The following is a 27,701-nucleotide window of genomic DNA, read 5'->3' on the forward strand; positions in this document are numbered from 1 at the left end:
AAACCAACCATACCAATTCCTAGGTGTAGCACAAGACATTTTAAAGCAAAATTAGACATCAAGGTTTAGAATTACTGCTTTGCACCTGTAAACAACTCTGGAGTCAGGCTTTCTGTGCCAAAATGCTTCTGAATCCTGGTGATGCATTTCCCACTTGATGCCTACATATCACAAACATCTCTTAGAGTCTCCCCTCAGACCTGCACTCCAGGGTTTGAAGAGCAACAGGGGCAGTAAATTAGAGTGAAGCTTTGAAAAAGAAAGCGGATAAGGCACAGCCTTGAACAACTCTTCTTGGAGGGCTGGGAGACTCTTCAAAATGGCCATGAGGGGCAACCCCAGGAGAAACACAGCATCCGGGTCCTCGCCACCAAGTGCCCTAACAGTAATCTGAGGAACAGACTTGAGCGATCCCTGACCCCCCACAATGCTGAGTGGCTCAACAGGACCAGTCGGGATCAGATACGGGCCTGGGCAGGGACAGAGGCTTCTTGCAGGTAGTGGCAGCACCCCGAAACACAGCCAGGCTCTCCAGGAGCTGAGGTTCTGGGGTGCATCATGATGGGAAATTCCTGCCAATCAGAGGGGAAGAGGGAAAGTCCACCTGTGCTCATGATAACGGGGATATGGCAGTGCTAAGCAGTGATGAAGGGAGGAAAGATCTTCGGAGACAGAGGTGGAAAGGGAGGGAGAGGCACACAAAGGGTCCTCAGTCAGGATGAACCAAGGCAGCAGAGAAAGGAGCTGAGGGCGCGTTGTCCCTTGCGCCACCTAGACATCTTCACAGAGCTCCTCTTGCCCTCTTGCTGGACGCTTGGCCACAGGAGGGGAAGGAGGTCCTGGAGGGGCACTGGACCCTGTCTTCCTCGGACCTGCAGCAGGAGGACAGGAGAGCCAGCACCCCCAAATTACCCTGTCCTGCTCAGTCGTTCTCTGAGGCCTGGCCTGCTGGCTGAGACGCCGCTGGAGGACTCCTTCCTCCTGGAGACAGTGGTTGCCCCTCGTCGGCAGCTCCCAGGGCACAGTCCGTGGCGGTTTCCGTGTCAGAGATGGTGTCGACTTCGCTGGTGGGAGGCCTGGGGGCCTGGGGGCCATTACGGCTCTGGCGGCGCGCTGGCTGCGGGGGCTGCGGTGGGGGGACAGATGGGGCTCGGCTGAGGCCCCCAGTCATCCGTCGTGGCAGGGCTTTGGGGCCAGTTGCGTGCTCGGGGGCCACAGGGGCAGGAGCTGAGCTGCGGGGCTGGGCCACGGGCGGTGGTGGCACTGTGGGCCGGGCTGGGGCCGGGCGCTTACCTGGAGAAAAAGGCAAGATAGGCTGGCTTCCCCTCCATGCAGGTCTCACCGCATCCCCAGGGGAGAGGGGGTTGCGGTGCTGGTCACATACAGGGCCTCAGACCTGACAGAGAGATGGCCACACTACCCTTTGCCTGGCTCCTACATCCCATCCTGGAACACTGAGCTGGGAGGGCAGAGCACAAGCCAGCTTTGGGGGCTTTTCCTGCCATCTTCCCTCCACAAGAGACCCTGAGCTTTAATGTCTCTGAAAGAAGGGAGTTTCTTCCACCAGAGGGCCAGCTATGTCCATCCCATGGTCCTACCTTCGCTGGGGATTGAAAGCACAAAATGAGGGGCCGCAATCCTGCCTACACAGCCTGGCCACAGGCCCTTCTCCTCCCGTTTGGCAACAAGGGCTGCTCACAGCACCCTTTCTTCTGGGGTATGATGGGATGAAGGCAAGTGGAGAACATGGCAGTGGGGTTGTCAGGCCCTGTGGATATCTCCTGAGCATTGCCAGCATCCTAGTGTGTGGCCTGGGGCCTCCTGCTCCTGTAGCCTAACCTTTGCGGGCGGTGTCACTGGCTGGTGTCGGAGCCAGTGGCCCTGCAGCTTCAGGAGAAGATCTGGTCACCGTTGGGGAAGCTGGCTGAGAACTCGCCTTGGGGTCCTTTGTGCTGTGGGAAAAAGGAGCAAGTTAGGCTTTGGTTATCCTGCTGATGGTAGGAGTTAGTGCATCCTGCTCATGGTGGGAGTCAGTGCTTCCATGGGGCACAGCTGGTCCTGGGCATGAGGCACCTCATGCCTAGCCCATGGCTGTGTGTGAAGATATGGGCGCATGGCATGGGGCGGGATGGGAAGGGAGGACAGCTGTCTGAGGAGAGCCAAGACAGCCAGGGCTGCCAGCTCCTGCCAGACTTACACTTCTTCAGCTGGGAGAGCAGGGGTGCTGGCTGGAGGGGACTCGGGAGATGGCTCCTCTACCGGGCTGGCCTTGATAAGTACAGCATTCGCAGGCGGTGTGAACATGCCCGAGACGTTGAAATCTATCTCTAGGTAGAGAGAAAGGAAGGAACCCCTGAGAAAACTGTACTAGAAGCAAAGCTATGCCGAATGCTGCACAGGGCTCATCCCAAGGCCAGGAATCAGAGCAGGCTGTGGGTGGGTATAGCCCAGCCATGGAGCAGCTTCCAGAGCCCACCTGCCTCCCTGCGCAGAGCCTTGCTTCCCTCCTCCTGAGTGGTACCTCAGCTTGCTGAGGTAGCGAGGACAGCCTGACCCTGGGGATTAACGTCTCTTGGGATTGGAAAATGTCCTTTTTCCTTCCTCCTCCCGCATAGCCCCAGCACTTTGTCCCTGGGGGGCAGAGACCCATGTGCACAGTTGGGGCAGCAGTCCCACCTGATGGGACTGCTGGCCTCCCTGAAGCCTGATGTTGCTGCTAGGGCTCTCTTCCACGAGCCCTTTGGTGTCTGAGGGCATGAGCAGGGAAGATGGATGGAAGAGAGCTGATTTGCTTTTATACAGTGTTTGAAGCAGGGTTACAGTCTCCAGCTAGGCACAAACGACAAGCTTGTGGCTCAGACACACCTGCATTCAGCAGATTAATGTGAGGGTACCTCTAGGAGACACAAGCTTGCCCAAGCTGGGAACTTGGACCAAGCTCAAAAAGGCAGGTCTCTCACAGAGGCAAAATCTTGCTCCCTTCCCACTGAGCCCTTGATTCACAGTCCCTCTGAGCTCCAAGCTCGGTGGGATACCAACTCCTCACTGAGGTTAAATGCCCCATCTGTGAGGGTGCTCTGAATGCAGTGGACAGGGGGATTAGAGACCCTTGGCTTTCCCAGAACAGGATCTGAGCCTCTGGTTTGAGCAGGTTATATGAAAGCAGGACAGAGATCTGGCTCATTTTGCCAGCTGCCCTGCTGCCAACATGAACTGCAGATAAGCAGTCCTATGCCCTGCTGAAAACCCCTTCTGCAGCAGCCACAGATGGACGTGACGGAACCAACCAGTGTGGGATGCTCTTCATCGATCCCCCTGCTCTTTGCAATTGCAGCGGGACCCAGTGCTTTTTCTCTGTGCCCTTCACCCTCTGTTACTGCTCCCGAGGAAGAAAGGACAAAGAGAAACCTTGGCCCTACCTCCAGGGAAGAGGGTGTCCGCGTTTTGGATGAGGGCTTCCACAATGCTCACCACCTGGATGGAGCAGACAGAGGCCAAGTCCAGTTGCACGGGGTCTCTGAGAAAGAGAGGTGGGGGAGGCATCAGGAAAGGACTTAAAGGGAATTAACCTATTTTATGTTAATTCCTTCTGAGGGCAGAGGCCCGAAGGGGAGACACACCAGGGGAAGCGAGCCCTGTTCTCTATCCTGGAAACCTGGCTTCCAACACAGTTGGAGGTCATCCATGTCACGAGTGGGCTAGGGCTCCACCTTTTAGTCTGTACACCTTGGTGGAAGGGTGGAGAATGGCAGGCACGCAGGTGTATAAGGGCCAGGTGTGGATGAAAGGCTGGGGGTGTACAGAGAGTTGTGTAGGAGATGTCAGGCCTGGGATGGCTCTGGAAGAGACTACAGAGTGAGGGAGGACTGAGGGGCTAAGGGGACATCAGAGAGAGACACTTGGAGGCCTGGATGCAGGACAGTGAGGGTGAATGTAGGGATGCAGGGAGGGCACATTTGCTGCTTTGCAGACTGGCTAAGAGGACATGAGCTTGGGGAGGGAATGTAGTGCTCCAGGATGGTAGGGGATGAGGGACAGGACCTAAGGATGGAAGAGGTGTAGGTGGCCTGCAGGATTAGCAAAAATCCTTTTCCAAGGCAGAGGAGCTGCTTCCCACCCCACCGAGTCAACGCAGCCTTACTCTGTGCTCTGCTGTGCCCAGAGCAGGTTGGGGCCCAGCACAATGGCAATGTTGCTGGGTGTCATTTTATTCACCTCCTGGTGTTCAGCCAGCTTGGCTAAAAACTTGATCAGATACCTGTGGGGTAAAAAGAGGGTGGGAGGGCAGTAAGTATGGCTCGAGGAAGGGAATGGCTGCCCCAGTGATCGCATGGGGAAAAATAACCCCATCCCTGCAAAACACCTCAAATTATTGTAGTTCTCCTGGGGCAGGCGGCTGCAGGTGTCTTGGAGACTCTGTACTCGGCCATCAAGGTCCTTGAAGCTGCGAGACAGAAGAGGGAGGAGAGGAGAGTTTGGTCCGCTCCAGGCAACAAAGATGGGCATGGTGTGCGAGGGAGAAAGGCCGACGTTGGCCGCCTGGTGTGGGCCACAGCCCTGGGATAGCAGATGCCCTGAGAGGAGAAGGCCAAATGCTGCTGCATATATTGGGTCATGTGGGCCAGGCATCCACAGAGGACAAAATACTACCCCAAATGCCCAAGGAGTTTTACTATGATATGAATATAGTTTGTGGAGGAGCCTTGGAGAGAGCGCAGCCCTTCTATGAGTAGTAATCCTCTTTCATCAGGACTACATGGGTTTTGCACTGAGCCAATCCCCTTAGAAAGTTGCTCCTATCCCTTTCCAGGATTTGCTCTTCTCTTGCCCTTTCCCCAGGCTTTTTTTACTGTATTTCCTCCACCACTCCTTCCATCTCAAAAGCAACAGGCCGGATAGCCACTGGGTTGATGGGCCTGGGAGGTGGAAGCAGGCCAGTGGAGCTTATGCTTTTGAGGCACTGTTTTAGGCCAAGGCCAAGGTGATCTTTATAGGCTAAGCAGAAAGCTGTCAGTGCACTAAAAGGCTGTAGCCCTCCCTCCTTCCCTGCCTTGTTTTTATTGCTATTCTCATTTTTAAATCCAAGCTGAGATTCTGGGCCATCTGAATTTCTGCTGGGCATCGAATAGAAGTGGCAGCTGGACCGGGAGCTGTGTTTTTATCTTCTCTTGTGAAAAATGAGGCTGAGCAACCCTGCTTTGAGTGCTAGGAAAGGCAAAGGGGGGTGGCAGTGCCCCATCAGTCTCTTTTCAGTCTCTCTGCTCTGGCCTACCTGGCCACTTTGACCCATTCATCGTAGAGCTCGAAGGTCATCAGAGGCTGGGGCAGCTCCCGCAGGTAGGATTTCAGCGCACCTGGGAGGGAAGGGGGAGCGTGGGTGGTGCTGCAGACAGGAGGGAAGCGGGGCCTGCCACCCCGTGGCCTGCCCGCGGCACTGACACTCACCGGCTACGGCGTGGGGATCCGCGTAGAACTCCTCCAGGGCATTGGAGCCACTGGCCAAGCTGCTCTTCAGCTTCCTCAGCACTGAGGCACCCGCCGCCAGCCGGAAGAGTCCCTGGGCATAGGGTGAAGAATGAAAGGATGCAGGGGGCTGGCCCTGGCTGCATTTTGGGGGGGGAGGGCAGGCATGGGGCAGGCTGGGGGGTCACGAGCACTGCTTACCTCCTCCCTCATGCCTGAGGCCAGCAACATCATGACGCAGGCCTCGATGGGGAGCGCAATCTCCCGGCCCAAGCTCTTGAGGTGTGTCTCTAGGGACACGCCGTAATACCCTGCAACTGGGGTGTTTGCAGTGAAGGAGGGCTCTGGAAGAGAGGAGGGAATGTCAGGAAGACTGGAGGAGGCTGGGGCTTTAGCAGGTCAGAGCAGCGACGTCTTGCTCTGAGTCAGGTCTGGCTGGGCGAGGGCGGCAACCCCAACCCTCCTCCTCAACCTCCAATCTCTCTTCCCACCAGCCCAGTGTAGGAGGCAGCAGCAAGTGTAGAGAGAGAAAATCTGCCTTACCCAGCTTGCTGGCCACACTCATGTCCCCTGGGGTCAACTGCGGCTCACCCCAGGCTGTGTGGAGAGCAAAGTGGTACCTGTCTGGCTGTGGGCTTCCTTCAACTCTGCCAGAGCAGAGTCCAGAGATCCCAGGGACTGCCGGTGGTATTGGGCTTGGATTTCCATCAGCTGTCAGACAGAGTACACACAAACAGTCCTCAGTTTAACACTGGCCCCTCTTAGAGAGACCCTGTCCCTGGACACTGCACCCGCATGGAGGTAGGGTGAGGAGAAGCAAAGATCCTGGAGGAGTAAAAAGGGCAGCTGCAAGGAGGACTCCCTGTCTGGCTGGGGTCTGTGGGACTGTGTCAGTGCTGAGGGGTAGGGAACAAACTGGAGAGCAGGGATAACTGGGCCAAGCCACCCTGTTTGCAGTCAGCACTAGTGGCAGCATGCAGTCACAGTGCATGGAGGCAAAGGCCTACTCTGGGCATCTGCTGGTGCGTGAGGACTGTCTCCTGCCCTGGCTGGAGGGCTTGGTGTGGACAGGGGCAAGGCTGGCTCTGATTTGTGCCTTGGGCATATCCCAGGAGATGTTCATGTGCTAAGGAGAGGTGTGAAAGCAGGCGGACAGGACTTACTCTGATAAAGTAGCTGGCATAGCTGTCCTCTTTAGTGGAGAAGTGGTAGAGGTCAGCCATGTACTCGTCCTGCAGGAGGAGAGACAGCATAGAGCAACCTTCCACCTCACCCTTGGCTCCCCGAGGAAGAGGGGCTGTCATCATAAAGCCTGCATGAGCTGCCCAGACCATGTGCTCTCCTAGAAAGGGGTTCCTGGTGTCCTGGGAGGGCACGCAAGGACGCAGGCCTGGCTACAAGGCAATGCAAGAGGACGGCAGGCTGGGATCCCATTGAGTTCCTCCTCACCGCTGCTCCTTGCATTCAGGTAACAGCAACGATGGGCCCTACGATCAGGGACTGCACAAGAGGCTGTTATGGTTCTGGAGAGTCTGCTGGCTCTGCCAGAAGAGGCGCAGGGCATATTGGAGAAACAGGGCAGAGGTGTAGAGAGCTGATGTGATTTAGCCCCCTCTGGCCCAGCAGGCCCCAGCTCAGCTGGGTCCCAGTCTGGGAGGATCCTGTAAGTTCCCTGCTCCAACCCCTGGAGTCTCCTCTCTGCGACAGCTACGCTTGCAATCCTTTACTCTTCTCCTTCCCTGGGCTTGGGGCATCTCCCAACTTCTGCTCCTTGAGGGACTCATTTGCTTTCAGAGGGTGAGCTGTGCCAGCTGTGTCAGTCTGGCTGTGTTGCTGTCCAGCTTGGTGTGTGGGTTGCCTTGGATAGGGCTGCTGGAGCCGAACAGGTCTCCAGCCCTGGAGCAGCCCCACCACAGTGGCTGTTCTTACCCTGCACTGCTCCACCTTCCTCTTCACCTCCTCCTCCTCTTCCTTCAAGTTCTCCAGTTTGTTGGCAGCAGAAGAAGCCCCAGGGCCGGTGCCAGTGCTTGTGCTGTTGCTGGAGCTTTTGGCAGCTTGGTTCAGCCTTTGGGATGGGAAAGGAGAGCCACATCCAGTAGCAGTGACAGAGGGACAATGGATGGGACAAGTGTGAAGGGAGGGTACAGGGACCACGGTGGGGATGGGAAGCCACTGTAGCCCTGAGGTGGTTATCCTTGGCCAGCCAGTGCTTCTTATTTCCCTGACCCAGAGGAAAAATTGCTACTGCATCAGGGGTGTGATCCAGGTCAGAAGAGGGTTTTCAGCACGGTTTCCCAACACAGCTGGGATCTGGGGGACCCTTCCCACATCATGTTTCCAAGAGGCCCCAATCTCCCCTCTTCTTTCATCCCTCCAGCCAAAGGGAGCCTGTGAGGCATGGTGAGCAGTGCAGAAATGAACTGAGAGAGGCCTGCGGCTGCCCCATTCTCCCAGAAAAACACCCTGCTCCTGCTGTTAGCTAAGCCTGTGCTGGGAGGCCTGGGATACCCAGCAGCAGTCAGAGCATGGTGACTCCAGCTGCACCAGATGGTGATGGGGCATTTTGCTGCCTTCAGTACTGGCATTGCCGTTCTCTTCTGTGCAATCAAGCTGGCCGTTCAGCCCAGGTCTGGATGCACCCACAGAGACAGGCTGGCTGGGAGCTTATGTTCCATGCAGCTAGGAGCAAGCTACTGCCTCTTTAACATCACTCCAGGCCCTGGGAAATTTGCTCCCCTGGCCTCACCCTGCTGGCAGCATGCAGTCATCTTTCTCTCTCCTTCAGTCTGGGAGCTGGGCTGTGCCCAGCGTGCCCTGCATTCCGCTATGGTGTGCCCCCTCGCCACCCAGTGCCTCGTCGTGCCCTGTACCTGCTCTTGATGGTGTTCCAGTCAGAGATCAGCTTTTGCAGTGTCTTCTTGCGCTTCAGGATGATGGGAAGCTCTTCCTGCGAGAAGAGCAGGAGTTGCTGAGCCTGCCCTGCCTGAGGCATGCAGAGATGCTTGGGGTAAAGAGAGCCAGAGCGGGCAGAGGAACACGGGAAGGGAAAGATGAGACAGAGACAGCAGAGGAGGGAGTGTGGCCAGGGCTACCTCGCTGAGCTTGTTCAGTGGCTGCAGGACGTCACGCTCCAGGGTGATCTCAAACTCAGCTAGGATTTTGGCCAGTGAGCTCTGTATGCAACAACCCATCTCCAGGGCTCTCCTGCATGGGGACATGAAATGACTGCAGACCAGAGCCGTCTCCACTCCACCACCCCTCTGTGCACCCATACCCATGAGGGGCCGGTGGGGGGACCCAGTCCCCAGTACCCTCTGCACTTGGAGACCAAAGGCACTGGCTGTCCCATCTTCCGCTCCTACGCTGGTGTTTGGTCCCTGCCACGCTCTGAGGAGGGAGTTTGACAGCTCAGCTTGGTCATGAGAACCCCAAAGCCAAGACAGTGGCACTGCCAGAATTTGGCATCTTTCAGGGTCACCCCAGCCCTTTTCCCTACCCGCACTTACCCAAGGCTGGACTCCGTGTCCAGTTCCTTGAAACTCTCAGCCATTGTCATGGACAGAGCCATCAAGGGCAGCTTCTTCTACACAGAGATAATGATTATGGAAAGGAGATGATGAGCTGATGTGTGGCAGCTCCCGGCCCCCAAGGCACACTGCTACCAGCATTACCACCCAGGAGCAAGGGCTGGCCAGCTGCCAAACCGTGAGCTGGACCTCCACATCTTTCCCTGGCCACCCAACCCCACTGGCCTTGAGGCCTGAGGAAGCACCACATCTGTCCTTCTGATGTGCCTTCAGACAAAGCCAGGATCCAATTAGCTGCACAAGGCACCAAGGCTCCATAACTGGTTAGAAATCCTCCTGCTTTCTCTAACGTAACCTGCTGTGGAGGACTATGGGACTGATGAAGACCTCCTCCAAGCCCAGCCCTGCCATGATTTCAAATGTACAGAGCAGTTTCCTAAACATGAATGGGTAACCAAGCTAAGGCTTGTTAGGTTGGCAAGGAGATGGGCCCACAAAATCATGTGGTGCCTAGGGAGAGTGAAGGGGCATTGACTGTTTGCAGTTGCTTTCCAGATAAGAGCTGGTGAGCATCAGTTGGAAATAGGGTGGCAAGTTCAACTCAAAGAAGAGGAAGTGATTGTGCACGCAGTGCCCAGTTGCACTGTGCCCCTATGGATGCCAGAGGTTCACAGGGATTCAAAAAGTGACGTGGACAAAAGTTTTCTGGGGGGGCTATTAAAAACAAAAACACGGTCTCTGGCCCAGGAAGCACCTTGGCCTCAAACCACTGGTGGCTGAGAGAGTGACCAGGAGACACTTGCCCTGCTCTGCTCTCACTGGACATTTGCTGGTGGCCACTGCTGAAGGAGGACCTAGGTTAGGTGCACCTTTGAGCTGTGCTGCACTAGCCACCCTTATGCAGAGCCAAGGCTCGCCATGCAGGTGGGGGCATGGCGTCCCCTTTGCTGGCAGGGCACAGAGCAGGGGTAAGTGTGGGGAGCGGCACGGTGGGAAGGACTGTACTTACCACTCGCTTGTCCATCTCCGACCCACACTGTCCCTGCAGACAGGCCTGGAGCCTCTTGGACACACTGTGAGCTGCTCGCTTGGCAGGCTCAATCCTCTGCTCGATCTGGGGGTGGAAGGGTAGGATGGCAAAGCCCTGTCTCCAGGCCCCCGGGGTAGCCCTGCCTGGGGACAGCTAGCCCCATGGGGCTCTCAGCAGGAGCAACATCTCTTCTCCCAGCGTGAGCAAAGCTCTCCTCTGCCTTTTGCCATCAGCTATGTCACTCAAGGGGACAAAACCCTGCAGGCCTCATTTGCCTCCTCGCTGTGCCAGTGCCGAGGCTCTCCTGGCCTCCCTCCGCCTTGGCAGCACCACAACACCTTTCTGGCAGCATCAGCTGAGCCACTGGTACAGGAGCAAACCCTGCGACCCAGCAGCACAATGTTGGGGCCCTGGGACCATCTCTCCACAAGCCAACCCCAGCTCTGCACACACTGCCTCTAGGTCCAGGAGCCAAACTAGCACAGCATCATGCCAGAGCCCAGCACATCCCACGTCCGGGGCAAATGCGAGTGTGGCTCATGGCCGAGGCTGGTGCCATCACAGGGTTGAGTCAGGCTCATCCCTGCATAGGCAGCTGGGGAAGCCCTTTTCTGTGGCATAAGCCTGTTGTTTCCTTAATGCGGTTGTGATGTGACTTGGTCTGAAGGTGCTGAAGCAAACTCTGCGTTCCTGTGGCTAGGGGCATGTTGTAACACCCTCTCTAGCACAGCTAGGCTGCAAATAAAAGCTGCCGTGACAGGAGCAGCTCAGCACAGCAAAGAGCAAGGGTTAGGCAAAGCCATGACGGATTGTTAGTGCTTGTCCGAACCTCTCGCTCTGGTCCTGGAGTCACCCTCAGGCATGCAGGGAGATCCTGGCCCTGTGACTTGGACATGCTGGCTGGGCAAATCGCAGGCGGGAACAGGACACGTTCCCACGCACAAGCACAAGCAAGCACATGCCTGGCAACCAAGCCCACATCTCACCTGCAGCAAATCTTCTGTCAGGAGCTCGGTTGCTTCTTGGGCTCTGCAGAGGAAGAAGGAGCCATTAGCAGATGGGGTACCCTCGACCTGGCCTGCTTGGGAAGGCAGGTCCTTATTTGTTTCACCTCTCTTTGTTCATGGCTCCAGGGAGCAGAAGATACTGGCTATGGCCTGGACCATCATATGCAAGGTTACAGGCGGAATGAGCCCAGGAGAAGAGGACATCAAGAGCAAGGAAAAGCAGCCAACCTTGCTGGCCAGTGGACTTCCTATCCCCGGAAAAGATGAACGTAAGAAGAGCGGGATGCCCAGACAGACAGGGCAGCAAAAGCATCTGCAGCTGGCAGCTCTCCGAGGCAAGAGTATGATTTCAGACAGGAATCCCAATTCAGAGCATCCAGCTCAAAATGTCTTGACATGGCCTGTTTTTCAGAGACAGGGTCCCTGGCGGGGTACTGCACTGACGGGAATTTTGCTGATGAAACTTCCAAGCTCTGAACACTTCTTCTCTGAGGGTGAATCCAAGGCAGCCTCTGCTGGAGCCCTACACTCATCTTTGCAAGAGGTTTTTCCGGGGCCAGAGTGGCTGGAAGCTGCAGGGTCACCAGTGCTGGAGCAAGGGACACTGGATAACTCTGTGGTCAAGCTGGAAGCTCAGATGAACACCAGCCCCCAGGGGTGACTAAATGAAACCAGCTTTCTGATTGGTTTTGCAGGAAGTATGAAGTAAAATCATTCAAAGGCATCCAGGAAGCCTCTGGTTTGCAGAACATCTTGATGAAAAGCAAATTTAAAAAAAAATAGCTGCCATCACAACCAAACCTCTGTGACTCCCTGTGAAAGGGAAACCTGGCTTTTCAGGCCATGCTCATTGTTAAGTCCCTGGGACCTGCATTTGCTTTCCCTCTGCCCCCACACAAGGACTGCCCCTCTGCCTGGCCAGTTCACATTTCTCTCTTTTCACAGCTTGCAAGAACAGATGTGGGACAAGTCCGTGGAGCCACAGGAAATGGAGGCGGCTAGCTTGAAGGCAGCCAAAGTCATGTGAGATTGCAGCCCACAGAAGACAGGCTTTGCAGTGAGTGAAAAGTTTGCTGTTGGACTGCATAAGCTGGTTGAGACCTTTTGCCCATCAGGCCTTAAACGAAAGGGAGGCACATCCAGTGTAGCTGAGTGGCTCTGCAGCCTCGGAGTGTGGAGACAAAACAGGCTTGGGGCTCTCCTCAGGGGAGAAGAGATGGGAAAGAGGAACCTGCTCCTTTCTGGGAAATGCAAGAAGAGCAAGAGGCGACCGTGCTATGGGAACTGCTTCCCTGTGACAGATCTGCTGGGCTGGCTGAAGGATCCCAGCGGCCCGGTGGACAAGTCTGAGTCCTGCTCAGCCTCCCAGCGGTAGGGAACCTGCCTGTGTATGGGTGGAGGTGGCTATAGGAAGGAGGGGGCTGGGAAGGGAGGGCCCAGCCCTGTCTTGTAATTTCAGTTCTGGGTTTTGCAAGGGTAGAGCTTTGGAAAGTTGGAGAGAAAAATAAGGAAGCAGTGGAGGTGGAACTGAGCTGGAGGAATTCACATGAAACTGTAAGCCCTCCATGGCTTCTCCAAGGATCAGGGGACACAGGGCCCTTGGGCCCAGGATGCCCGCACTGCCAGATCAGGGCTGCTAGCCTGGAGTATCTGGCTCCCAGGGGGACAGGTCCTGGCTGCTAATGCCCTCCCGGTTGCTGCACAGCCAGAGATGTGTGGCAAGGGGGGGGCCCTCCAGCGGGGAGGTCCTTGGGGTCCCTCCCCACCCAACAGCCCCCATTGGCGCCTGCTGGCAGCAGCCATTCAGGCCCTGTTGTCAGAGCCGAGGGGAGCTGGGCATCTCGGCCTCAGCCACGCTGAGCTTGGGAAGGGCCTGTTTCCACTTGGCTGCAATGTTTGTGGGGCCCAAGAGAGGTAGCTGCACTCCCTCGGCCAGGCTTCACAAGTGCAACACTGCCGAGTAACACGGGTGCAGTCTCCCTGCTGCCCCATGGACACCCAGAAGACGAGTTAAGCACAGCCTCTTGGCTTACACTAAAGATGCTCTAAGACTAGGGTTGTTGCCCCATTTTCCTCTTCCCTGGTTACCCCAGGAGGCCAGCCCAGCCCAGGCGCAAACCCTCTGGGCGCTGCACCCTGCCCCCTCCCAGCCCATCAGCCCAGGTCATGGAGAAGTCCTTACCGGCTGGTGAGGCTGGGATGGGACAGCTGCTGCCGCATCCGATGAAACTGCCTCTTCATCATCTTGAGAGATGGGAGGCGACCACAAGAGCTGCTCTGCTTGGCTGTACCCGCTCAGCACTCCCAGACGATGCTTGGCATTGGATGTCCGTGGCCCCTTGGCTCCCAGGGGCTGCTCTGCCCCTTGCTTTTCCCCAAGCACCTCTACCTCCTTACTCCTGTCCTTCCTTCTTCCCTTGTTCCCCCTCTTTCTGTTTCCCGCCTTTTCTCCTCCCTCCTTTCTCCCCGGAGATGCCCTGCCTGGTTTCTCTTCCCCTCTGCCAGACTCCCTCTTTCACTCCCTCTCTTTTTCTGGGTTTCCTTCCTCCTTGAGCTGCCTCTCTGCACCCTTGCTGCTGATCAGGTAAGAGCAGTTCAGGGCTCCTGCTCCGCTCTGTGTTCCTGTCACCACCCCACAAGTATAAATAACTTCAGCCCAGCCTTAAAGGGGAAATATTATTACAGCAAGCACGTAACAAGGCAGGACAAGCACACACTGCTGCAGAGCCCGAGCGAAGGGCCCACGCTCTGTTTCTCGCTCTCTCACCCGGGCTGGTTTTTTTTTTTCCCCTTGCCTTCCCCACCATCAGCAGCGATGCAGGGCAGCCTGTGGCCAAACCAGCTGGCTGAGCAGTGTGCGTGGGGCGTCTGACAAACCTGACAGCTCCTGCCCACTCTTGTCACCCTAACTCTGCTAGTACCCCTTGGGCACCTCTTCATGCTCGTGGGCACCTCTCTAGCCTCTTCCCCCAGGGGACGGACCCTCTGGTGCGCTAATAATGGGAGGAGAACAGCCTACAGCGCTCTGCCTGCCCCCATGCAGCATGGCCGGGACCCCTTCCTCGGCGTGCTACAACATCCCTGAGGCCTCTTCTGTGTCCCCCGCTTTTTCCCTCCCTGCTGTTGCTGAGACTCTCTGGACCCACCACAAAGCTGTGGAAAAGGGCTGTTGCTTTACGCCCTGTGGAGGCCCCCTTCCTCTCCACTCCCCCCTCCTGTGGCAACGCTCATCTGAGCGTGGCGGCTGGGCGAAGCGCAGAGCAGCACCTCCTTTGCACGGTTGCACGGGGACCACAAGCTCTGGGTTCCCAGGCTTGGGTGCTGCTTGCTCTCTGCAGAGCTGAAGCCTCCCGCGGCACCAGGGCTCAGCTCTGGGAGGTGGATTGTTTAAGCTACCCCTTCACTCCTGCTCTAGGAGATATAAACCTCTTATCTCTGGCTACCTGCAGCTGGGACTTTCCTTGCTCTGTGCTGAGAAAGAAGGGAGGGTGCTGTCGGCTCAGTTATGTGGCAGGCAAAGGAACTAGCATCAGAGTCCAGACAGGAAGCGGTTAGCTCACGGGCAGATGAGACAAACAGCAAAGGAAAAAGAGACAGAAGGGCTGCTCCACCTGTACCCTGCAGTCTCCAAACGGGTAGCTCAGGGGGCTCCTGTGGTCTGCTCCTTCACCCGTCTTGGAGGGCGAGTCTCCAGTGAGGGTGCAGCAGAAGCAGTGCTAGCATCTCCCTTTTCAACACCACATTGCTCTAAGCCCGGGGCAGGGTAGAGAAGCACACCTCAGCAAAACCAGCAAAAAGCCCCCTTCATGCTCCTAAGGGGCATCATGCTGACTGAAAGCAGACAAGGGCTTCACAGACCTATTGCAAAGTTGCAAAAAGGCTCACCCAAACCTCCATACAACCCAAACGACTCCCTAGGCAGCACTGCATAGTGCAGCGGCCAACCTGGGAACTCTTTCCTCCCATGCAACATCCTGGTAATTTGCAAGGGGCTCTGTGGACAGATCTGCTCCCACCCCATAGCCTTCAGTCAGGAGAACGTTGCTGCTGCTTCCCACAATGGGCCACATCTCCCTCCACCCCACAGCCCTCACGAGCCTACAACAAAACCGTTCCGAGGAGCTGTTTCTGAGAGGCGGCGCTGGGGAAGAGGAAGTACTGCTCTACAAGCAGCAGCAAAGGCGCCTGCCTGCTAACAGCCAAGCAGGCTGTGCTTGAGCAAGGGGGCACACGGCCCTTCAGGGCCAGCCCACGGGCTGCTGGGCACCAACCCCTGCCCACCTCCTCCTCCTCCATCCGGGGGTGGGGGTGTTAGAGGGAAGCAGGCAGCACCCAGCTCTCAGCATGGAAGTGACTTGCTCTCAAACAGGAATTGAGAGCAGTTGGGGGACTTCCACGATTCCACTCTCTCCACTTCCGTGGAGCAAGGAAATAATCTGAGGTCCAGGACAGCCAGGGGGATTAAATACATGAGAGCAGTGGTAGGATTTGAGCCAAAGACACTTGAGCCTAGAACCTACCACTCTCAGGGTAGAAGCAACTTCTCTGAAGTCCAGGAGGATGATAGGAAAATGCATTCCCTGGGTCAAAAGGCATGGGGACAAGATCAGGAAAGAACTCTCTTTATTTCCCATAAATACAGCAGATTCTTCGCGCCGGGCGTTTTGTTTTAAATCTTTGTTTTTTTCCATTTACAGAATTTGCACTGAAAATATATACAAGTCTGTTCAAGAACCAAACAAGATCTGCAAAGAAAAAAACCCATATAAAACCCTGAAAAGAGACCAGAAAGGGAAGTAAGACACAGCAGAACCCCAGCATAAAGACCTTGCTTCCCCCTCTCCTCTACCACGCAGCACACCCAGCTCTGAGACCTCTCACCTTCACTGCCCCCAAGCCAAGAACGAGCAGCACCTGATGGCCTCCATCTCACACAGGCTCCTTCTACACCTAGCAAGCTGACACACAGGGCAGTTTGCTCATACCTCTAAAATCAGGCCCAGTTAAAACCAGCTTAGGGAGGAGAAGCAGCTCCTGTGGTCACAAGTCCAGTCAGAATGGGGATTGCTCTGGATGTGCTACCCCCGGTCTCCTCTCTGCCTGCAGATCCCTGCTCTTGTGTCACAGTGATCAAGTGCCTGGACGAGCCCCCTGCCTGCTGCAGGGAGACAGGCCTGCCCACTGCTGCAGGCAAAGGTGCACAAGGCATGGTCATACCCCCGCCACCCCCCCCCCTCCATGGACTTGGGCTCCCAGTGCAGTTCCTTAGTGGTGCCCCCTGGAGATGGGCTGGTGTCTAGTCTCTCCCCAACTCTAGCCCATCCCTTTCCCAGCTGCAGGAAAAAAAAAAAAAATTAAAGAGCTAAAAAAACCCCAAAACTCCTCATAAAACCCTCCTAACCAAGCTGTCCAGCCCAGCCAGGGGGGAGTAGGATGATTTGCTGCTTCCTCTCCCTCTGTCTGACAGGTGTCAGAGGCTGTGGGAAGATTTAAACCTCCAAGAAGGCCCCTTTGAAACATGCCCCTCTCAGGGATGGCACACGGGACAAACAGGTACCATAGTCCAACAGCGATCCCAAACGGTTGCTGTAATAGATAAAGCATATGGGAAAAGCCTGCACTTCCTCCCTGCTGGGTTCAGTGCCAGGAGCCAAGGAACTACAGAGCTAACATAGACGGGGAGGCACAGAGTAAGCTCTTCCCAGCCCTGAGCCCAACAGGTTCCCAACCCCAGGGCACTCCTCCCAGCTCAATAGCTCTGCCTGCAGCTGGAGGGAGGGGGACATGGGAAGACTACCCCCCTCAAACCCAAGCAAGAACAGCGACCTGCTCTCTGGTGCCGGAAAGACACTGACCCCAGCGCAGTCCCTGTTCAGCCTCATTTCACAGCCAGGTCTGGGGCAACCCCAGCAGACAGGGAACCACTGGTACCCAGCTTCAAGGTGGCGGGGGAGAATCCATCTGAGCTCAGCATTTGCTAACAAGAGGGAGCACCGCAGAGCAGGAAGTAACTGAAGAGTCAGGAAGGGTGGAAGGGACAGACAAGGAAAAGGATCTTCGTTTACTAGGCCTTGCTCCAGGCTGAGTCTGCTAAAACTCCCCATCCTTGTTCCCCACTGCACCTAAAGGAGGAAAGCAGGGTTAGAAGAGAAGCTGAACAGACTGGGGAGGGAGGGAAGCCTTCAGAAGAGCAGGGAAGGCAACCGTTCACCCACAGTAAGCTTTCAATTCCACTCCTAGTCACGCTGGATGAACATCTCCTGGCGTCTCTGCTCTCATCCTTCAGGCATGCTCCCTCTGGCCCTCACTCAGCCATCCGGAGAATAGAGTGTGAGCAGCAGCCCCCCCCCCCACCCTCCCCATCTCCTCAGGGTGCTGCAGCCTTGCAGGGCTGGCTTCCCAAGGACTCTGCAGAGTAGTGCCTGAAAGGAGTGGCTCTAGAGGTTTCCCCAGGACTCTGGTGGGGGGAACTGGTCCACATCCCCCATTTCATTGTAGGTTTGCTCTCCCATGGTAAAGGTCAGCTTGTATCGTAGCCTCACTTTCTCCTAGAGAAGGAGGAGAAAAGAAAAGCAGTCAAGAACAGGGGCAGAAAGACACAAGGCGCAGATGCTCTAGACAGATGTCTGCAAAGTTGCAGTGAGCATAAGGAATAGGGACAGGGTCCCCTCAGTGAAAGGGGAGCCAGACCTTGCCTAGCCAACAAGCCCAGCCTGCTTCTGCCCCAGGGATAGCACTGTTACCTTCTGCGGGTTAGCAAGCAGCAGGACTTGTGTGATGGCACTGGGATGGACAATGGGGTTGAACGCTGGCAGCTCTGTGCCCGAGGGAGGCTGCAGCTTCACTTTCATCACCTAGGGAAAGAGAACAGCATCCCACCTTCTTGAGAGAGGGACTTGGCCGCCAAAGGCCCTGCTTCCAGCGAGTGTTTAGGAAACTTCCACACTCTAGTTAAAGAGAGAAGTATTGTGCTGGTCCCTGCTAATCTGAGGGCAATACAACTCGCTCTCAGCCCCGCAGAGCTCTCTCCACCCACCCTGCCTTTCCTACAAAGGGAGAATCACATGGCAGCTTAGTCCAGGGGCCCTGAGCCCCTGCAGCCCCCTTACCTTAGGGACAGCAGATTGAAAGACAATGTTGCGGATTGGCTGTGGGGCTGTGCTAAGCATAGAAATCACCACCACAAGCACATCAGGCCTCTCGGGCAGGGCATCTTTAGCGAAGTGGAAGAGGACACGGAAGCCATGTTGATCATACACTGTCACAGGGAGGATGCTGCCTGTGGGAAAGGCAGGGACAGACCAGTCAGCCAGGAGGGAAATGGCCCTGCAGCAACCTCTCTATAACCCAAACTCCACCCAAGGGACTAGAAGATTCTACTCCTCTTCAACCTCCCCAAAATCCAAAAGGCAAGAAGTTTCCTCATATTCCTCCCCTCTTTGTACACACAGTTTGCTCCACCCTCTTCATACCCTCTCCAGTTGCTTCTTCCCTGATTTGTCTGATTCCCTTCCAAACAGTCCATCACCCCCAAACTTGTTCCATTCTTCCAGCCTACTCACTGGGTTTGATTGACTCCAGAGGCACAGTGATGTTGGCCAGCGTGATCTCCTGGGGCAGTGTAGTGGCAGGAGGCCGCGGCGGGACCAGAGTACTTCCTGTTGGCATGGTGGCAGCTTTTGGAAGCGTCACAGGGGCAGGCAGCTCTGAGGCCAGGGGCAGCGGGGGGCTGGGAGAAACACTCTGGAGCACAGGCAGGGCACTGGGAGCGTGGGCTGTGGTGCCAGAGCTGCTCTTGTTCTGCAAATCCCTCAGGGTGAGCCGTGGAGGTGGTTGCTGCTTCTCCCTGTAGGGAGAAAGAGAGCAAGGAATGGAACAGGAACCTGCATCCAGCACCCCAGAAACAGAAGAGATGGCCAGAGATGCAAGACTGCTCTGCTCCTGCTTACCACCGCACTTGTTGTGACTCTGGAGGCAGAGACTGTTGCAGCAGAGTCTTGCCCAGGAGGTCTAGGTCATCCAGGCCACTGGTGAAAGAAGGTTTCGGGGAGGATGCACCGGCATCTGCTTTGACTGGTGGCGTTGCCGTGACAGGGGCGATGCCAAACTCGCTGCTGTCCGATGACTGCAGAGAGAGTGCACAGGAGAGCCCCCCAAGCAGAGTCATATCAGCATAGCCATCAGATCTGGGATGCCTCCTTACCTGCTCCAGGTGTTGCTTCCACCACCCTCCCCACCTGCTTCCATAGCTCCCACCATGTTACCTGGAAGCTGTTCCAGCCACTGCTGTCACCAGCCTGGGCAGGAGGTGGTGCCGGGTCATTCAGGCCTGCCAAGGGAAAAGCAAATATGAAGCCTTGCTATCAGGTTGGTAAGGGCACTTAACGGGGCCTGAATAAGGCACACATAACTGACATCCCTCCGGTCAGGCAGGACACACGAGCAGCAGGGCAGAACTACTGATATGTTCCCCACCTCTGGCCCCATTCCTGCATGGGAAGGAGCAGGCAGGATGATAAGTGTTGTTTCTCTCACACTCTAGTTCCCAGTGTAACTGGCACAGATGTGAATACTACTGGGTTGGCAATCTCCACTTGCACCTGCATCTGGAGGACGTCTACTTCATGCTGCCGTACCCAAATCATCTATCTTAGGAGACAGACATGCTGCCAGAAAAATTGGATTCTAGAGCCTTCTGGGATTGGCACCTCATAAGGCTTCCACGTGAGCCATTCTGCAAGTCCTGTGTCTCTACTGTCAACTCCTGACCTCAACTGCAAGGAGTAAACACCAGGAGGTGGGGGTGGCCCACCCTTGTGATCCCATCTGGTGATGGCCATTGCATCACTCTTGATTTACCTGCCAGGTCAGTTTTCTGAGAACAAAGCAGAAAGCAGATCATTGCAGGTTTTCCCTGATTAGTCAGGAAAACACCATGGGAACTGAAGCTCAGAATCAAATCAGGGTTTTTCCCTCCTTTCTACCTCACACTAAGTGAGGATCACCTCTGGGTCTTTCACAATTCGCCTCTCCCAGAGCTGTCCCTCATTCATGCTCCTCCACCGGATAAGCCATCCGCTCAGACTCTCACTCAGAACTTTTGCTCTGGTCTTCTCACCTAAAGACATGAGTTCATCATCCAGCAAGGAGACAGAGCCGGCTTGGTCAGGCACAGGGACTGCTGAGCCACCTGAGAGGGTGGGCAAGGCTGGGTAGGAAGGGCCTGTTGCTGGAAGGTCCAGACCTGACAGATCCAGAAGCGCTGAGGTACTGCCTGCAAAAAAAGAGACAGGGTGAGAGATAGAAACTTTCTCTGGGTCCTCTCAGCGTGTGGAGAGCCAGCTCCCATCCTTCCTTACACCTGGGAAAGGGAATCCCCCCTCTGCTCTCCCTTTCAACTCCCTCTCTTCATGCATCACTCATCTCCACAAGCCATTTCCTTATCTCAGCAGCATCACTTTGGCCTCCGGCATGTTTCACCTTTCCATGTCTCTCAAAATCTTCTCTTACGCTAGAGAAAACCAGCAACAGGGTCCCTGTGCTGCATCTTCCCATCCCTATCCCCCAGGTCTCCTCACCTCGAAGGGGACCAGCCACAGTCTCCCCATTGATCTCTTCTCCCCGCACAAGCTGCTTGTAGAGATTGATCACCTGCGTCAGGTTGTCATTGGCTTGCAGGATCTCCGCTGAAATGGAATAGGTGGGAAGTAAGTTTGAAGAGAGGGAAGAAAATGAAGAGAGTGACTTTTACACCCCTCTCTTCCTTGAGAGCAAGGCCCAGAGAGCTAATAGCAACTCACTGCAAATAGCATTTTTGCCATTGTTGCTGCAAGAAGTATGGGGGTGCATTGACACCTCCACAGCACTCTCAGGAGGGCAAGTGCAAATGCTCTTCCCGCAGCAAAGTGGAGGAAGTCTGTAACACTGCTGATTGGCGTCACATGCCCCTGCCCAGCAGCAAGCACAGACTAACTAACCTACAGTTAGTTAGCACCCACCTCAAACAGAATGGCAGCTGCTGAGAAATGCCTTGCCATGGGCAACCCAAGCAGAGATTCCCTGGGAGAAGATGGAGGGAGAAGGGCCAGGTCTGCTTACCTAGTGCTTCATCATTGTCTTCTGTGTCACTGGCAAGTCGGAAAAGCATGGGCCTCATGCGCTCGCAGCGCTGATACAGCTCCTGGGGAAGAGGAGAAAGGGACGCTGAGGTGGTAAGTGGGAAGCTCAGCTGGGGGTGCAAAACAGGCAGGAAGAACTTGGGAGGGCAGGAGCGAAAGACTGCACCCACTTATCACTTTTAAGCCCAAGGAAGAGGCTGGGATGGCTTTTCCTCACCTTCATTAGGTCCTCATTGCTCTCTGTTGTCTCTCCCTTGCTATAGTTGGTCACCATCTCTGTCAGCAGCTTCACATTGTTGTTCACCTCCTCAATGGCATTCACCCTCTTGGAGATCTTCTCCATGCGCTTCTGGTCCTGGAGGGCAACCAAATTGGGAGGGGTGTCTTTGCTCTTGTCCACAGCTTGGGGAGAAGGAAAGCTGGGCCAGCCTACACACCAACTCCCTGGACTAAGGCACAGCAACACTGCCCCCAAAACAGCTCCCACAGCAGTGGAAGACTCCAGACCATCTCTGGTCCAGCACTTGCCAGACGGAGTAGATCTGCTGCAGATCTAGTGCTGCAGCAGGGCTTGTGCCTCAGAAAGTGCCCAGAGCCATTTCTCCAAGTAGCCAAGGGATAGCAGAATTTGCACAGAGACTCTTTGGCACCTACTGCAAAGTTCTGGGCAGAAGCTCCACGTGCCTGCATGAGGACAGAGACTCACTGCCCTGATCCCTTTCCCCTGGCTACAAGCATCACCATCCAGATCATGACTCCCCAACTTCTTCCCAGCCACACCTCCTGAACCATCTCCTTGATGAGCTTATTGGCAGCCCGGAGGTCCTCAGGATGGGAGCTTTTCAGGAGACGAGCCAGTATCTGCAAAAGAGAAGACACCTTTGGGCCCAAGCTGGGGGTGGCAGCTGGAGTCAGTCTGTCAATACTAGAGCCAGTGAAGTCCCCAGCAACCCCAAATCTGGCTGAGGCAGGGGATGACAACAGCCACTTGAAAACCTAGCTGGATCACTTGTGGGCTATGAGACCAGGGAGAGAAAAAGCACAGCTGGTCTTCTTCCCCCTGCTGTGGTAACAGAGGCTTGAAAATCCCCTGCATTCAAAACCTGGCCCTGCCTGCCATTTACGCACTGCGGAGACCCAGGGAGCACAGCGATATTAGTACTGAGGAAGAGAAAAGCTGGATTAACACAGGAATTGCCACAGGACTGTAATGGACTCCTGTTCAGACCTCTTCACACACCTCTTTTGCAGCTGTAATTGGTAAACAGGGAGAGCTCCAATTTCCCTCACACACCTTAGCGTCAGTGAACAGTTCCCCAGGCCACCTACAAATCCTCATTTGTACATTCTCCATGACACCTCTTTCACCTTGGGGAAAGGGCCTGCAGAGGCAAAACATTATCCCATGCAACAAACTATGATCACATCTCTACTTCAGAACTAGAGCCAAAGGAGCCCAAAACTTGCTTAAACATATCACCATTAATAAAGCAGAGATGTTTATCTGTGTGGTGACCCAAGGAAAGGCAATACAGGATGGGTACAGGAGGGTATAAGCAGTTGGGCAAAAAGTGGATTGCAGTGGTGGGGGTGAGGAAGAGCTAACCGTAACAGCCTGTGGGGCTGGATTAATTTAGACCACAGCCAGATAACTTAGCACCCAGGGGACAGCACACCAGCAAGCCTCCAAGAACCTGTTGGGCTAATGTCAGGACTTCACCCTTTGCACCATCCTGCAGCTGAGAGCTCTAGAGGTCAAACAGACCTACATGCCTTATCTTCGGCCATTTCCTTAGTCCCGACTTTGGCGCAGGCCCTCAGCATTCCTGTGATGCACTTCCTGAAGCACGGCATGAGGAACAGGGGCTTTGACTCTTTCTAGACCTCTGGGGGACAGGAGATCCTGGAGGGGGGGAAGATGCTGCCTTCTGGCTCTCTCCTTGAACAGGGCCCTTACCTTGGATTTCTCTTCGTCATCAAAGATGATGTTCTTGGGCCGAGGGGGAGGTGGTGGAAAAGGAGCATTGTCAGGCAGTTTCGGGTCACATTTCACAATCCCTGCAGCAGAGACCCATGGAGAGGTCAGGAGGCTTCACCCACTGGGGGGACGACACTGCCACGTAGGACGTTTCTTCCCCAATGGCCCATCGAACCCAGCTGGGACGGAGGGGGTTTGGGTCTGTTCCTGCCACCCGTGATCCTGGATTGTGTTACCATTGCATTTCTTTTTCTTGGCAAGGACCTCCCCATCAATATCCTACCTCCTCTGAAAAATCCTAAGTCTATTGCCAAAGCACTCATAGTCCTTCAGCTTCAACCCCTTCTGGTGCCCCATCCCAGAAATATGGTTGGAGGGGATAGCAATTCAGACCACAACCAACAAACACTGTGCAGCTAGGATCCCCCGTTCCTTTGTCCGCCCTTGCTGCTCAGACATGGATGCGCTAGGTCTGGGCACAGGAGGGGGGGGAAAAAAGAAAAAAAGCCTGTTTCAGGCTTTGCCTGGACAAAAAAGGAGGTGGGGGGGGAACTTTATGTCAACCCTCCCTCACTAGTCCATTGCCTCTCACCTTGTTTCTTCAGCATCTGGTAGGCTTCTGAGATCTTCACCTCATGAGGCAGCCCTAACGTCCAGCTGTACAACAGCTCCAGGATCTTTGCCTTCACTTTTTCTGGTGTCCGACTGCCAAGATACTACAAGAAGAAGAGCGGAAGAGGTGGCTTGGAGCTGATCTGAGCTGTTGCAAGCCTGGTGTGTTCATCCCCTCCCCCAGGAGAAGTGAGACAGTTCCCAACGGCACAAGGACGAGGAAAGAGGAAACAAGCAGGAAAGCCCACGACGCCCTTGCAACATACCCCTGCTATGCTTGGTTTCCAGCACAGGAAACCTAAGAGGTGAGAGAAATGCTGGGCCTGTAGGCCCTTGGCAACACCCAGGGACAAGAGGGAAGGCTCAGGTGGGTCTTTGTCGCCTTGTGAAGGAAAAGGTACTGCCAACAAGAGGTGCTTTGCAAAGCAGCCTTTCAGGAATGACCAGACAGCGGGGCTGGGAAGGGAAGGACCGTGGGCAACAGCCCTTGGGGCCCAGCACTTTCTCAGCTGCGCTCTCTAGCGCAGAGTGCCTGACACCCTCGGTGGCTGCGCAGGCCCCAGACGAACAGCACCCAGCAGTGAGATGTTCAAATGCTACAGCTTTCCTCTTGCCATGCAATCATCCTTTGCCCTTGTCCAATGAGTCTGCTGTGCACTGGAGGAAACAACAGTGAATATGCTACCAGAGACCAGGGGCCTAAGGTGTGCTGGATCAGTGGCCTAGACATCCTCTAGGGCACCTAGCAAGAAGACTTTAGGATGTTACTGTTCCTGGCTGTTCATCATCACAGGTCAGAACCTGTGACTGATAGACTTAAGGTTTTTCCTAGTTTTTTTTCGTTCATATTCCCTTAACTCTGAACTTGCTGGCAACATGAGCTAACTGGCCTGACTGAAGAGAGCATGCACAGCTTGTTGTGTTGTGGGAACAGCAACAGAGGAGCAGGTAATGACTTTCAGGGCTTCAGATGGACTCTCCAGAGCACCACTGACCAGGCCTGGGCTTGCCCTCTTAAATCTCTCAACCAGGTTGGGACATCCTGGAGAGATGTAGTCACAGTGTCAGGGCAGAAGAAGGTTCCTGAGCACACGCAGCACAGATGAGGTGCAATGGAGACATAAGTAAAGTGACTCTAGGCACACAGTGAGCTCAGGAGCCTCACAAGCACTACCTGCATCAGGTGTAGCTAGGCCTCAGCTTCCTGCATCTAGAATCAGCCTGGAGGAGAGAGGTAAAAGCTCACCTTCTCAGTGGAAAACTCACCAGAAAACAAGCACTACATCTCTTCCTAGTGTTGTTCTGTCCTCACCACATCCCAGTGTATACCCAGCCTTCCCACACAGTCACTTCTTCCCAAAGCCCTCCTGCCACCAGGCTTTAGTTCCCTCCAGCATGATCTCATGGGACCCACCTTGGGTGACACCACTTTGATGAGCTCATTGAGAAAGCGGAACTTGCCCACCTCATCGTGGAAGCGTTTGCCGCAGCTCTTCATGCAGGACTCCAGCACCTGGGGAGAGGGGCTGGGTGAGCCCGGCACAGGGTCAGCAGGCTTGGGAGCCAGCCCTCCCTGACTATCCCCTTGCCAGGCACGGAGCCCGTGGCTATCCTCACTGCAGCCAGGAGGGACACCCACTTCCCCTCCTGGGGGGGCAATCACCCTCCCAGGGCAGCAAGGAAAATTTCCTCTTTGGGGTCAGTTGTTGCAGAGGTGGCTCAGCAGCCCATGGAAGGGGATATCCTTAGCATGTAGAGCCATCGCTGAGGTGGAAAATGAGAGCTCACAAACACTCAGGTTTCACAGCACAGATCCAGAATATGATCAAGGGAACAAAAAGCTTCCCAATGACTTCAACAGGCTCTCGACCACAGTGTTCAGTAGGCCATGATCCTTCCCAGAATCAAGACCTTTCCTAGCAGCCACCCACTCCACTCCTGTGCAACCACCTTCAGCCACTCTCCCACCCAAGAGCCCAGATGTATTAGGACTTTCTCAGAGCAAGAGGGGCACTCAGGAGTTCAAAGCTTCCCTTGCTCCTCAGGTCAAACTGAAGCAACTCCACACCCTGGCCCTCCATCTAGTTCTATAGCCTGCAGATGCCCTTACCGTGAGGGCCTGGATAGCTTCCCATTCCTGCGGAGACTGGATCTTGTGGGCAAGAAGTCGGGTAGCAAGTGGAGGACTGGAAGGAGTGGGGGGAAAAAAGCTAGCTGGTTAGTGATGAGAAGGCTGGTACCTGTGCTTCCATCTGGGTACCCAAGGGTGAAAAGCATGTTCCAAGTTTAAGGCACTGATCAGGCCCCAGGCTACTTCAAAAACTTATCAGAACCTTCTTTATTATACTAAGACAGCTTTCTCTGGGGTAAAGCACAGCTCTGTCACAGCTGTTGGAGCCAAAAAAGGAAAAATCTACATGAAACTCTAAGGAGTCTCTACAGCAGAGAGGAACCCCATGCATGGGAGTACAACCACAACGCCAAGGCAAAGGACTTTGAACTCCTAGGATCTCAGTTCTGCTGCTCCCCATAGCACGTCTCCAGAGCAGCTGTGTAGCTGCCCTCTGTACCACCTTGGGTAGAAGCGTGCCACCTACTGAAAACTCTCCTCCTGTTCTTTAGAGGACCAGGATCCCCCCACACTACTTTCAGGCACTTTATGCCTATTCAGCCCTCAGGATAACCCCACTGAATTTTACCAGGCAGCAGATGACAACCCGAGCCTGTGACCCAAAGCAGCCTGGGGAAAGGAAGAGACATTCTTACCCCTCTAGCTCCTTATTAAGCTGCTCACAGAAAGCATTGATTCCATCCCAGTCCAGGTCCTTGTTCAGGGGATTTGTAGCTTTATCTGCAGAAGAGAGAAAGGGAAGGTGAGAAAGTCTCCCCAACCCCCCTCCTTGGGGAAATTAGGAGTAATACTGCTCCCATTCACTCTCAGCCAGCCCCACTGAGTGCATCAATGGAGCATGGTGTGCAGGGAAGAACATGCACCCTGGGCACCCCTGTCTTCACACGCAAGCCCTGTGCACAAACTTTTCCACTATCACTTCCCTGCTAGCGTGCTTACACTGTTCGCCGGGGCAGTAATGCACATAGTCCCATCGTTACCACATGGACACCACCCTCAGGTGCACAGACACGTCCACAGACACCACACACGCACACAAACACATCCATCCATCCTTTGTACACATCCCCGACACCTTGATCTGCATGAAGATGCACCCTCCCCATGCAGGCCCTCGCACCTTGCACACCCCAGCGCGCACCCTCCCACTCCCGCTCCACATACCTGTAACCTCCTCACCCCTTATGCACCCCAGTGCAAACACAAACTCCCCCCTACATCCTCACAACTTCTTATACTTTGCGTACCCCAGCGTCCACCCCCCCCGATCCTTGCAACCCCCCCCACATACCCCAGCATGTACATCCTGAACACACCTGTGCATGCACCCCATCAACACCTCCTACACCCCAGTGTGCGTGCCCCAGAGACCTGTTCCTCGCTGCACCTTGCACTCCCCAGTCTGCACCCCACACACGCCTACCCCCCCTACACCTTGCACCCCCCTGTGTGTGCACCCCATAGGCCTATGCCCCCCCGCATACCCTGCACCCCCCCAGTGCGTGCACGCCATCGGCTGGCACTTCCCCCACCCTGCCCCTCCCCCACAGTGTGCACCCCACATACCCCCACCCCCACCCCGCGGGGGCGGCCAGAGGCGGCGCGGCCGAGCCGGGCCGGGCCGGACCGGGCCGGGCCCCGAGGAGGGGCCCTGCCCCCGCGGCACTCACTGATCCGCGCCTCCAGCGTCTCGGGCTCCATGGCGGCCGGGCCCCGCCGCTGTCCTCAACGGGGCAGCGCCGCGCCGCCGCCCTCCCGCCCGGCACGACGGCGCCGCCGAACCATCGAGGGCGCCCAGAACCGTCTAGAGCGCCGTTCCGCCGGCCTCAACCATA

General features: G+C 55.5%; 2 protein-coding genes across 3 annotated transcripts; both read right to left on the minus strand.

Moving 5' to 3' along the window:
- Positions 1 to 24: 24 nt before the first annotated feature.
- Positions 25 to 13,776, minus strand: SH3BP1 (SH3 domain binding protein 1). The gene is made up of 18 exons (XM_068942521.1): positions 13,210 to 13,776; positions 11,007 to 11,049; positions 10,000 to 10,104; positions 8,970 to 9,046; positions 8,556 to 8,667; positions 8,334 to 8,410; positions 7,393 to 7,528; positions 6,627 to 6,695; positions 6,084 to 6,174; positions 5,665 to 5,807; positions 5,446 to 5,557; positions 5,273 to 5,354; positions 4,364 to 4,444; positions 4,142 to 4,258; positions 3,420 to 3,517; positions 2,198 to 2,327; positions 1,840 to 1,952; positions 25 to 1,293 (listed from the first exon to the last, which is right to left on the minus strand). Exons 1-18 carry the CDS (start codon positions 13,269 to 13,271, stop codon positions 923 to 925), a joined length of 2,019 nt encoding a protein of 672 aa, XP_068798622.1. The 5' UTR covers positions 13,272 to 13,776; the 3' UTR covers positions 25 to 922.
- Positions 13,777 to 15,633: 1,857 nt separating this feature from the next.
- GGA1 (golgi associated, gamma adaptin ear containing, ARF binding protein 1) lies at positions 15,634 to 27,698 on the minus strand. Of its 2 annotated transcripts, XM_068942531.1 has the most exons (17): positions 27,537 to 27,698; positions 26,502 to 26,586; positions 25,846 to 25,921; positions 25,150 to 25,248; positions 23,716 to 23,839; positions 23,103 to 23,203; positions 21,926 to 22,006; positions 21,363 to 21,500; positions 21,126 to 21,207; positions 20,606 to 20,713; positions 20,146 to 20,301; positions 19,292 to 19,356; positions 18,977 to 19,152; positions 18,590 to 18,873; positions 18,137 to 18,306; positions 17,771 to 17,881; positions 15,634 to 17,575 (listed from the first exon to the last, which is right to left on the minus strand). In XM_068942531.1, the coding sequence occupies exons 1-17, from the start codon at positions 27,565 to 27,567 to the stop codon at positions 17,465 to 17,467; spliced, it is 1,998 nt and encodes a 665-aa protein (XP_068798632.1). In that variant the 5' UTR covers positions 27,568 to 27,698; the 3' UTR covers positions 15,634 to 17,464. The 2 variants fall into 2 exon arrangements, with proteins under 2 accessions (XP_068798632.1, XP_068798642.1); XM_068942541.1 differs by lacking the exon at positions 25,846 to 25,921 and having other exon boundaries at positions 27,537 to 27,676.
- Positions 27,699 to 27,701: the final 3 nt, after the last annotated feature.

This window comes from Struthio camelus, chromosome 1 (assembly GCF_040807025.1).
Source record: "Struthio camelus isolate bStrCam1 chromosome 1, bStrCam1.hap1, whole genome shotgun sequence".
NCBI classification, from domain to species: Eukaryota; Metazoa; Chordata; class Aves; order Struthioniformes; family Struthionidae; genus Struthio; species Struthio camelus.